Raw genomic sequence first — 12,123 nt, forward strand, 5'->3', positions numbered from 1 at the left:
CCTAAATGCCTCCTCTCCATGGATCCCATTACTCTTCTTTCTCTTCCATTTCCTTTCAGCCTCTCTCTCTCTATCTCACTCATTCTTCCTACCCTCAACCTAGACTCCCTCACCCATGCCCACTTCACAGTGTTTCATTGTCCCTGGAACGGAAGTCACTTAGCGGCTGTAATTCAAGAACAGTCTCTTAACCACCCCACAAAACACGTGCCAGACAGGAACCTTTTCTCAATCGGACCCCCCTCCCCCCCCCCCCCGCACAAACCATTTACTCCTGTAAAGTCAGTCACAATCATTGCTCATTTTCCCAGTCACTGTCTCATTGACTCTCTCGCTTCTCTTCACCCACTTTTGACCGACTCACCCACCCACCCACCGCTACACCACCACGTGTATCCGACTGGTGGTCTTTTGCAGCTTTGGTGTTCTCGCCAAGGCGATTGGTGGACAGCCCCCACCCCCCCCCCACCCCGTTACATCCTCGGAAGAGGAAAGAAGGAAATGTCACACTCTGATAAACAGCTGGTTTCCATGGCGATACCTCCTTGAGCAAACGTGTCAGTGTCTGCCTTGCCCGCTCCCCCATGAACAATGCACACGTGCAAGGTGAGCGTGGGAGGGAGGGAGGACCGCAAGAACGTGGGGATTTAATTGACCCAACAGAGCCTGGAGAAATCCATTCAACTTTGCCAAGCCTTTTGTAGAGTCTTTCTCCATTCCAATGAACAGTAATGGCACCCATTCATCACAAAGATGCATGCTGATGCATTAGGACATTTATCATGTCAGGTATAATATGTATTCAAAATAAAGCAGATTGATTTCAATTGAACATGGTACATTTTGTCTTTGCATCTGCCCTGCTCCCAAGCTTGTACCACTACAACCATACCCACTCATTTTTGACTGCGTGATTGTGTATGTAAAGTCCATGCCCTGACCGTGTCCATTTTTACGAAATGTTAAATGTTATCATCTTAATTAAAATAGTTTATGGCTAACTATAACCTTAGCCAGGAGCCCTCTCTGAGCTCAGTGAAACCACACAATCACATCTACCAGCTGCAGGCCCCGCCAGTCCATCTCCCTGAGGCAACACACACACACACGCACGCACACGCGCGCGCACACACACGCACGCACGCACACACACACAGTCAGACAGAGGAGAGTATTTCAAGCAATGATACATGACCACAAGAACCACACACGTCCCACTGCACTGACACCGTTTTTCCACTTGTGGTTTACTTCTAGAACACTTTGATTCATCCAAACAAAGCGTCAACACGCTAACGTAAAATATTAAAAAAACAATTCATTTTTACAGCACCATAAACAATTTCAGTAGTCATACAAATGCAAGGTGCAGTAGATAGGGCTGGTTTCTATGTTGCACATGTGCACTAGAATTTTCCATAAGGATCATATTTCTAGGTACACCTCAAGTTCAACTACAGCCCTTTGATTGTGATATCTGAAAAGATCCTTGCACTTCTCAGAAGGCACCGTTCTAGAAAAGCATTCTTTTCAAGTTTGGAGGTTCAGTTCAGACCTATTGAACACCATTGGCACGCACAATACTGCAGAATAACAACCACAAACCACCACCCCACCCCCCACAGGGCCCCCGCGAAACATCAAAAAATATTTTTAAAAGGATCCCTCAAAATTTTAAACTTTGTTCATTCTCACAAGGTGAAACTTGCATGTAATGTCACAATAGTTTTTTGCATACAATGCAGACATGTTGACAGCAGGATCTGTCTTTGGTGACTTCTTTGGAGAGGGCAGACGCCATGGCTCAGAGTTGGATACTGAAATACTGAAAGTCTGGGTTTAGTTTTAGTCTGACATGTCGCAGTACAGTAGCTGCTCTTCAAAGGCAACATATTAAAGAACCATCACCATCTACCTATTAGAGTTGACATAAAAACAAAAGATGACTTCATAAATATGTTAGCAAATTAAATAAATTCTCATGAGGAAATGGAAATGGTGAAAATAAAAAATCTCATGTGTATATAATAAAATATTCTTTATCCCATTTCAGTGTCCTCGAAGTGTGTTGTCCTTCCTGAGTTTGGTTTCCATGGATTAAGGAAGTGCTGTTGAGACACGTCTCAACTCAACACGCTATTGGTTGATTTCAACCTCTATTGTCCTGTGATTGGTTGAGATCACTGTTTAAAAGGGTGAAGAATCGTTGGACAAACAGAATGAGGCCCACCTCTCAATGGGTTTTACTTTGCATCATCTGATTCTAAAAGAACTACAATGAGGTAAATAGTTATCAACGTGAGTCATTTACATTTATTCATTTAGCAGACGCTTTTAAAGTCATAGATGAAACCCCCCCCAAAACATCCTCCTAGACAAAGAAGAACTTTTTTTTTTCTTAGATGTAGAAAAATGTTTAAAGAATACATTCACAGAGAGGCTGAGTCTGTGTGTGCGTGCGCACTTGTGAAGGTCTTTCACTGAGCAATGGTTTTGAGGTGGGCGGGCACTGTCTCCAGGGTGACCTCCAGGCCATCGACCTCTGCGCTCTTCTGCCCACGAACGACGACGCGCACGCTCTGCTTGGCGTCCGGGTGCGTCCGGGCCAGGGGGGCGGGCCCGGGCCCCGGTGGGGGGGCGGCGGGGGGGGCCTCCACGCGATCCATCAACGAGAGCTGCACGGTGTTGACGTTGACGTGACACCGGCGGGGGTACTGCTTGAAGCACTCAAACGGGTCCCGGCAGCGCTCGCAGGCGCAGTGGGAGGAGCCCAGGACGTCCCGCGAGGAGGCCGCGTCGGCCGCCGCGTCGCCGACCCGTGGCCGCAGCAGCGATCGCAGGCCGACGGCCGCGACCGAGCGGCAGGAGAGGCGGCGCACCCAGCTGCAGCGCTGCAGGCAGGCCCGCCGCAGCGACAGCAGGTCCTTGGACAGCAGGTGGCGGAAGTTGGGTTTCAGGAGCAGGTACACCAAGGGGTTGTACAGGGTGGACGACTTAGCAAACATGGCGGGGATGGCAAACGCCATCGGGGGGATGGCGTCCATGTGGCCGAACGCCGCCCACATGGACACCATGGCGTATGGGCTCCACGCGGCGAAGAAGCCGATGCACACGGCCACGCTGAGCTGTGGAGAGGGGAGACGCACACACTTTCGGTGAGTCGGAAGCACTAAGTGTGTTGGCGAAAAAGCGGGTCTAACCGTAGTGCTTCGGACAGTGAGAAAGAAAATTACCCCGCTCCCCCCTTGACAGCCCTTTTCTAATGGTACATGTTCATCTCCTATTTCAGTATCTCAGCCAGTTCGACCTTATTGAGGCAATTGGCTGATTAGGTCTGGGTGGTTGAGGATATTTTCATTTAATGAGCTCCTCTCAGTCCACTCTCCCCGCTCGGGCCTCTCTGGTGAACGCTTGCAGCTATAGCTCACATCTGTCTGGCATGGAGGTCGCCAACGGCAGCAGCTGTTTGGGATCCCGATCCTGCACAGGCACACACAGACCTCGATGGCAGGAATCCTACAGGGTGTCCTTAACGTGCTCTTGTACCGACACCTCCCTCCCTCTCTCTCTCACTCTCCCTCTCCCTCTCCCTCTCACTCCGTCTCTCACTCTCCCTCTCACTCCGTCTCTCTCTCACTCTGTCTCTCCCTCTCTCTCTCACTCTGTCTCTCCCTCTCTCTCTCACTCTGTCTCTCCCTCTCCCTCTCTCTCTCTCTCTCTCTCTCTCTCTCTCTCCCTCTCCCTCTCCCTCTCCCTCTCTCTCTCCCTCTCACTCCGTCTCTCACTCTCCCTCTCACTCCGTCTCTCTATACCTCTGTCTCTCCCTTTCCCTCTCTCACTCATTCTCTCTCTCTCACTGTCTCTCCCTCTCACTCTCCCTCTCACTCTGTCTCTCCCTTTCACTCCGTCTCTCCCTTTCACTCCGTCTCTCCCTCGCCCCCCCCGACAGACATTCACGTCGGCGCCCCCCCCCCCCCCCCTCCCCCCTCCCCTCCCCCTCGCGTTACCTTGACTATGACGGTCTGGATGTTGCCCATGCGCGTCTGGGCGGAGACGTGCCGCCCCACGGCCCGCCGCGACTCGCGCACCGTCGCCAGGATCTGCGTGTAGGAGGAGGCGATGACGGCGCAGGGCAGCGCGTAGCAGCACACGAACAGCGCCACGGTGTAGGAGCGGGCGCCCGCGTCCAGGCCGGAGACGCGCCAGTCGATGCAGCACGCCGTGCCGTAGGGCTCGGGCCCGTAGGCCCCCCAGTGGGCGAGAGGGGAGCACGCGAACACCAGGGCGTAGGCCCAGGCACAGCAGATCAGGATGCGCCCGTGGTCGGGGCCGAAGCGGTTACCTGGGAGGGGGAGGCGTGGGGGGGGGGTTAAAGGTCAGATGAGGATGGATGCTCAAGGAGTAGGATGGCGCCCAGTCCGACCGTGTCTCTCGGGGGAGCTTGCTCACCGTAGAGGGGGTAGCACACCTTCAGACAGCACACGGTGCTGAGGATAGTGAGGGTTGTGAGACTGCAGATCCCAAACAGAACACCGCAGAAAGCATAAATGAGACACACAGTCTTACCATACAACCACCTGGCCCAGAGAGAGAGACAGAGGAAAAGGGATAGAGATGGGGGAGAGCGAGAGCCAGATTGAAATATCTGTCAGACACCAAGATAATGAAAAGGGGAAATTACGTCTGTGTGTGTGTGTGTGTGTGTGTGTGCGTGTATGCGTGTTTAGTTATCTGTGTCACAGTGTGTGGGACCTGTGGTAGATGCTGGAGGTCACAGCCAAGGGGTAAAGGCTAAGGGTCATGCCGAGGTCACTGACAGCCAAGTTGATGATGAAAAACTCGGCTGGTTTGAGAAGTTTCTTCTTCTTATAGGACACATAGAGCAGCACGGTGTTCCCTACCAGTGAACACACACCTGTCAGAGAGAAATAGACAGACAAACCGACAAAGACAGGGAGAAAGACAAAAAGTGTGAAAGAAACAAAGAGAGAAAGCCAGCCACACAGAGAAAAAGGGTGAATCAAAGAGAAAGAGAGACAGAGAGGAAATTCCAGGCAAAGGTCCTAAAGAAGCTTTCTATTAAGAAACTGGCAACCTGCACATCACCCACAGAGAACAGTCAGTCTGCCAGCCACTCAGCCAGCCAGCCACTCAGCCAGCCAGCCAACCAACCAGCCAGATAAACATGAGGCAAAGGTGCATGTGTGAAGGAGATATGAAGAAAATGTGTGTGCTTGCCTACGTCAATCTAAACTCTATCCCAGCATTGACTGACACATGGGCATCGGATGGAAAAGCCAGGAACCTTCCGGAGCCATATCCTAGAGGAATATGGATTCAAAACAATTTGTGAACTGTCTCAAGGGATGCCGCATCTTAATGACATCAGCCCCCATACCTCACAAACACACGCACACACACTATATTTATTAAGTGGTAAATGACACGCACACACCACACACTCCTATCAGACACACACAAGATGAAAGAGGCACTGATATGAATGCTCTCTCACTGTGGATGGAAAGGGTGGCTACAGCAACAGAGAGAGAGACATGTGGGATAAATAGAGAGATCAAAGAGCTCACCAAGAGAGCATTAGCTAAGATCATGACAATAACTGTCATATCTTCATTTCTAACCACAGCAATCCAGCGGGTGAGTCATTCTGCTCGTAGTAATCAGATGTTCGGATTCATCTGCTTTGCGCTTCAGTTTGTGAGGACAAACTCGAAGGCTTGAATCAGCTTAGCCAATGTTATGGGGTATGTGTGTGTGTGTGTGTCTTCCTCAGTCTGTGTATGTGTTTGTGTGGGGACAGGCGAGAAGTGTGAAGAAGTAGACTGAGAGCCGAGACATACAATACCATCAGAAACCTGCTGAAGTGTGTGTGTGTGTGTGTGAGAAAGTGTTTGTGTGTGTGTGTCGAATGAGACTCTCAAAGCAGTCTGTATGTGGGGGTGTTTCTTGAAAGCGTTGGGGCTGGGAGGTCTGTAGATTGTGCCACGTGCCACTGCTAAAAATAGGAACAAACCACAAGCTTAGATGAACACTGGCTTGTCTTGGAGCCCGGGCTCTGAGATCTCTCTCTCTATCTCACACACAATGTATACATTCAAGGATACTATTCATTCACAGCTGCTATTTACTTTGAGAAATCCTGAATGTAGGAGATAGATATACTTAACTAGTCAAACAGCAACTGATTGCAGTTTGTGCACGTGTGTGATAAAAGGTTAAGAAAGCAATAACTCAAAACCAGCTTGATCCATCGTGCCTAATTTCCTCTGAGCAGCACACACACACACGTGAACAACCAAAACTCGGTCCTTCCATGTGGAGCCCTTGTTGCATTGTGTTGTGTTTGTGTACAGTGGTTCTCTTTCATGTTTTTATTCGTATAGCAGCGCTAAATGGAGTCCCTCGTTTGCGCCACGGCGACTCACGGGGTCGACCTCATACCACATGGGCTGAAGACTTAATACAGGGGGCCGGGTTCGATTCTAGCTCGAGCCATTCCTGTAAGTCTTCCCCGCTATCCCTCTCCCTTACATTACCCGTCTACCTCTGTCAGAGATAGGCTAGATATACTGTATAAATATATCACTGTTTCATATTGACCTTCAGGAACACTATTCAGGGTTTCTGTGTTGAGTTAAATGTCATAAAGGTGACTTAATTGCTAGTGGTTGAGACGAAAGGCCTTGATTATGTTCACCGATAACAGATTTTATAAGTGTACTCACCGAATATAGAGTAGACCACGGCAACAGCTAGGTCCGCCGCTTCAGAGATGTTGGAGTGGAAACTGGTGTTGTCTGCAAGCCACCCCATCTGAAAGGAGAAACCCAAGTCAACACACTTACAAACACACACACACACGCACAGGAGATTTATTTGGACAGACACACACACACACACGAGCATGCCCAGAGTGCGTGTGGGAAAAGAAGACGTCCGTGGAAGTTTTTCAACGTTCCCGCTCTCGGCTCTCCAAAAGCTCAGTTCCTTCTGTGTACGTGGAGTTCAGAGGTCATTCGAAAGAGCTATTCACTCCGATAGTGTCTCCGTCGGGAAGCCTACACCTGAAACTCTACATCAGCTGCTTGGGCTCCAGTAGAAAATGTTTCAACCCCCAGACAGGAGATTTGAAGCAGATAGATGTCACAACCATGAAAGCATATCCTGTACACTTGTTTGAACGGTTTACATGCCATTTGCAACAAGTGCATTGGAGTTGTTGGTGTACTCAGGCAGGCCTGTGTCGGGCATTCTCCCAGGGATTCTGGGAGTGAATGAATATACATGTGCATGAGTGAGTATGTGTGTGTGCATGGATGGGTGCTGCTTTGAACACATGTAACTGGAGTACAGAGAGGGGGAGAGAGGAATGGGAGAGAGAGGAGCAAATGAGGAAAGGAACTCACAGAACTATTCACCCGTGAATCTCCAGTCTGCATGAACGTACTCTGTGTTGGTGTGTGAAAGCTCATTTAGGATATGGTTCTGTTTTCTGAGTGAGGATAATCAATTTGCTGTAGACAGGCAGCTCAAATCCATCAAGGCTTTTAAAACACCCCATCAAGCTGCAGACCTAAGATTTCTGACCACGGGACTGCAGTAGTTTACAGCCAAGAACTTGACAGTATGACTTACAAGACCCATATTCGGACTTCTACACAGACCACCGTCCGTGATCGTCCATTTAATAAGAACCCTACATACCTAAACAAAGCACCTGGGATTTGAAAATTCCGGATCGTTCTCTCTATCCATCCTTCACCAAGTCTTTCACTCTGGCACACACACATAAGACCCTTTCCTTTCCCACCCTGTCCAACCACTCACCTGGGCCATCCTCCCCCCCCCCCCCCCCCTACTGGACTATAGCCCCACTCTGCCACCTCTCACCCGTCACCCACCCCCTGAACTATAAGCTTCCAATGTACATGTACTTGGAAATAATGGTCATAAAACTTCAAACTTCAATAAACTCACACACTCAATACCATGAAAGGGAAACCAAAGTTTTAGATGGAGCAATCAGTCTTCGAACAGCTTAGATCAAAGACAGTTCCTGTCAAAGTGATTGGTTTGGATGGGCTTTGAAGCCCAATGCAGTGAGTCTGCTTATCTATACTCCACGCTACAAAGTAATTATACCTTACACTACCTCCGGTGAGTAAATGTGTCAGCATGGAAGCTTTCAATATTCCCTAAACACACACACACAAATGCACACAAACACAAGATTTCATTTGAAGAAGATTGGTTTAGGCATTGGAACTATCAGTATTCACCCCAACTGGTGTGTTAATTAAAATGCTAAGAGGGGGGAAAAGGCAGTTCTTCAGAGTAGTTTGAGTAGTATAAAGAGGAAGCAATAATATTTACATTTGGCATATGGTTTTCACATCTGACAACTTCATTCAATAAATGATGTTTCACACGTGATAAGTATATGAGATGGCAAGATAGCCTCTTTTTTTGTTATAAAATATGTATTCATGACAACTTTGGCACCATATACTGCTCTTGATTGAAGGTGTGTGGTCAGACCGTAGTCAGAAGCACATATCATGCAGAGAAGTAGGCTGATGAAATGACGGAATACAGCCAATCGATGTGTTGGAAGCTTATGCCTTGTGTTCAAAATCTTACTTTTTCAGACTGATTTCAATAGGCAGCTCAAATGAGCACCTAAAGAAGTGGCTTGTGCCAAGGCTGCCCAAAACTATCTGAGCAGACCGCTGGGCTAGTGGCCACACATGGGGCTAGTCTTTGTTCAGGTTCTGTTATTTCTATCTGAACTGTCAGCACTGAGTTTCACAATGTCAATTCGGATCGCTTCTTTGAACTAGGACATAGTATTCTATACTATAACTGTATATGTATACATATTAATGTGAAATATACAATGTATGTTTATGTAGGCTACATATGCTGCTATTGTGTGCGTGTCACCTCCGTTTATTCCTGATTCGGTGACTGTGCTCACGGTTCTCGGAACTTTAATTGCCTTCGGCTTGAGATTGAATTGAGTGAAATTGAATGGAATTTCTCTGTGTCGTGTGTGTGTGTACACAGCCTGCCAAGAGCAGTCAGCAACAGCTATAACAGCTTATAAGCCTCATACGCTACCAGCTTCATGAGGCCTTCATATTTGGACCTCCCTTAAAGAAATACAACTCCCACCAATATTAAAATGCCCCAGAGCTATGATGGTTGGACATCACTACGCTAAAGCGCATGCCTCCGCATGAGTGCGTGCGTCAACTTAAAACAAACAAATAAAATACCCATTAGCTGATTACATTTGCATTTAGTCATTTAGCAGACACTCTTATCCAGAGCGACTTACAGTAAGTACAGGGACATTCCCCCCGAGGCAAGTAGGGTGAAGTGCCTTACCCAAGGACACAACGTCATTTGGCCGGGCGGGGAATCGATCCGGCAACCGTCTGATTACTAGCCCGACTCCCTCACCGCTCAGCCATCTGACTACCTGATTAACTAGATTAGAGTACCCAGTCCATCATATCTGGACCTGGATCCTTATACAATACGATTGTTGGGCCAGAGCTGTTCAACAGACGTTGACCTCATGGCCATTTAATGGCAGCTGGAGGGAAGGCGCATCTTCTATTGGTACTTAATTCAAAGCAGTCCACTTCATCTCACTGACAGTAGCAGTGGCGGATCTGAGGGGTGGCAGTAAATATAAATAAATAAAATACTGCCACCCCAATTTTTTTTTTAAATGCATTTAGCAGACGCTTTTATCCAAAGCAACTTCCAAGAGAGAGCTTTACAAAAGTGCATAGGTCTCTGATCATAACAACAAGACAGCCCCAAACATTGCGGGTAGCGAAAACATGAAGCATACATTGTGAAAAAACAGTCCCAAAAGGAAGAACCATAAGAACATGTAGTGAAACAATTTACAAATAAACAACATGAACCTCAGTCTTCCCATGGAAAAATATTATTTCTACATTACAGAACATTTCAATAAATAATATTATTTAATTTAAACTACAATGTTCTAGCCTAATCATTTACCATAGGGAGTACTGTATCCCCCTACTTTGGGTTTGATTCGCCTCCAGGAGGCCACCCAACAACTTCCTTGCCACCCCGAATGAAAATCTCTAGATCCGCCCCTGGACAGTAGACTACACACGTCTCCATCCTGATCTGTGCGATACATTAACAATGGCAACCTCCATGTGAGTGAGTGGGTTGATTTTCTCCCCAAGTCAATCAGAAAGCTGTGAACGCTGATCTTCAGAAACGCTGTGCAACACAAAGGAAAAGCGAGTTCCTTCATGGTCAAGAGCAATCCAGCCTCAATTGCTTTCAAACGAGAGCAAAAGAGAAAAGAAAGAGGAGTCAATGAGGTGAATTAAGGTTTGAGCATTCAGCATGCTAAATACATTCAGCATTTAAAAAAACAGATTGGTATTTTTTTATAAAGTTTGCCGAAGATATACTTCACCATATGGCACACGATATGTTTTATGAAGTATGATTGTTGCTTTTAAAAACAGCAAAGTTCAGTCTTCAACCCTAGTTGAGACTGGACAGTTTACAGTGACGTGCTTTACTTGGGGTGATCTCAGTATGTGCAGCAAGCGCGTTCCGCGATGCCAAGCGATCGATTATCAGTTTAATCCCATTTTCAACGGAGTAGACTCAATTATTGTGAAGCGCACCAAAATAAGTGAGAAGTCTGGTCATTCTGCCACAGTTTACAAATCAGACACCGACCAGGCACGGTGATTACGCATGGTGGAGAAGCATAAATTGACCCGCGAAGCAATCTATTTTCCAGTTTCAGGGCGTTACCATTCAGCACATGCTACAGTACATTTAGTTGACATTTCTATTTCATAATAGTCGTGCGTTTTATGTACAAGATAAAGTATAGGAACGTGTAAACTTGATCAGCTTTTCACGCTACCCGTGAATGACACCGCTCTGTCCTGGTTTTAGCCATCACCTGTGGCTATTAACACCTACTTGTTCAACATAACATCCCACTATATATATAGTGGGATGTATATATCTATATAGTATATATCTATATAATCAAACTCAGTTTGATATATAATCAAACTAACCTCTTGTTTTACGGTCAGTCCATAAATCCCCATCCGAAACGAGTGCACAACTCTTGGCACGGCGCGATGAAGACGCGCTGAAACTTGCTTCACAGGCTAAATCCTGCCATGCTCCGAGTAGATATCTTCGTGTGTGAGAGAGAATCTTCTCTTTAGACTATATAGTCCACGGAGAGCTAGACGGGGCAACATCATAGGTAGGGTAGTTTGTATACCTTCGTTCTTTGGCTCGCAAGCATGGCCATGCGGGATCAGCTTTACCGCAATGTGTCCAAACTACCGAATAGGGGAGGGGGCGGGCGCACAACAGTATTTGAAGGGCTGTAGGGCATGCCCATTGCAAGCGAGTGCCCACTACTTCCTATGTCGGATAATTTGATTGGAAACACTTCGTGCGTATTTCCAGGAACCCTGGTGTTTATTCTGATAGTTTGCATCAAATTACCTTTCCAATAGGAAAGCACGCGCCCTGGAACTTTTTTCAATGTTTTCGAGCTGCAGGGAAGCAATGTAAAAAAATCTGCATCTCTCAGACTGGATGGTGATAAGGTATAGAGACAAAAGAATAGGCTGGCCTACTTGTTATAACTGAACTAGGCTGTGGTGAGAATTACATATTAGTCAGACCCAATATGTACCAGTCCTCCAAATCAATTAGAGTAGTGGAGCTAGGAGGAGTTAGCCAATTGAATGAGTGTCAGCTCAGGAGAGAATACTGGGAAATGATTGGCTGAGACGGGACCTGGGGAAAGAGCCCAGCCTCCCTGCTAAACCAAACAGGCCAGGAGGCAGCGGTCAGTGCAAGGTCTGTGCTTGAGGATAAAATGAGCATTTTCTTCATCTTGAAGTTAGAAAATCTAAAATAGAAATCAAAACGTATCAAAGTAATATGAAGATAGGATGAAGACATGGCATTCTCTGATTGCTAAATCTATTCAATAGAGATTGCCATTTGGAACTGGAGGACAGGGGAGATGTGGAATGCAACCTGCGGAAAGCT

The 12,123-nt window shown here is 47.2% G+C and overlaps 1 protein-coding gene across 1 annotated transcript; it reads right to left on the reverse strand.

Moving 5' to 3' along the window:
• Positions 1-1,204: 1,204 nt before the first annotated feature.
• Positions 1,205-12,089, reverse strand: opn7a (opsin 7, group member a). The gene is made up of 6 exons (XM_047049389.1): positions 11,124-12,089; positions 6,747-6,834; positions 4,753-4,915; positions 4,450-4,577; positions 4,008-4,342; positions 1,205-3,125 (listed from the first exon to the last, which is right to left on the reverse strand). The coding sequence occupies exons 1-6, from the start codon at positions 11,154-11,156 to the stop codon at positions 2,478-2,480; spliced, it is 1,395 nt and encodes a 464-aa protein (XP_046905345.1). The 5' UTR covers positions 11,157-12,089; the 3' UTR covers positions 1,205-2,477.
• Between the last annotated feature and the right edge of the window lie 34 nt (positions 12,090-12,123).

This window comes from Hypomesus transpacificus, chromosome 26 (genome assembly GCF_021917145.1).
Source record: "Hypomesus transpacificus isolate Combined female chromosome 26, fHypTra1, whole genome shotgun sequence".
In the NCBI taxonomy this organism is placed as follows: Eukaryota; Metazoa; Chordata; class Actinopteri; order Osmeriformes; family Osmeridae; genus Hypomesus; species Hypomesus transpacificus.

Bases quoted from the DNA above. Each gene is read 5' to 3' on its own strand.
- opn7a (XM_047049389.1), bottom strand. From the start codon at position 11,156: ATGGGGATTTATGGACTGACCGTAAAACAAGAG. The intron at 4,916-6,746 runs GTGAGTACACTT...TCTCTCTGACAG, and splicing joins CGTGGTCTACTCTATATTCG to GTGTGTGTTCACTGGTAGGG. The intron at 4,343-4,449 runs GTGAGCAAGCTC...TCCCCCTCCCAG, and splicing joins GGTGTGCTACCCCCTCTACG to GTAACCGCTTCGGCCCCGAC.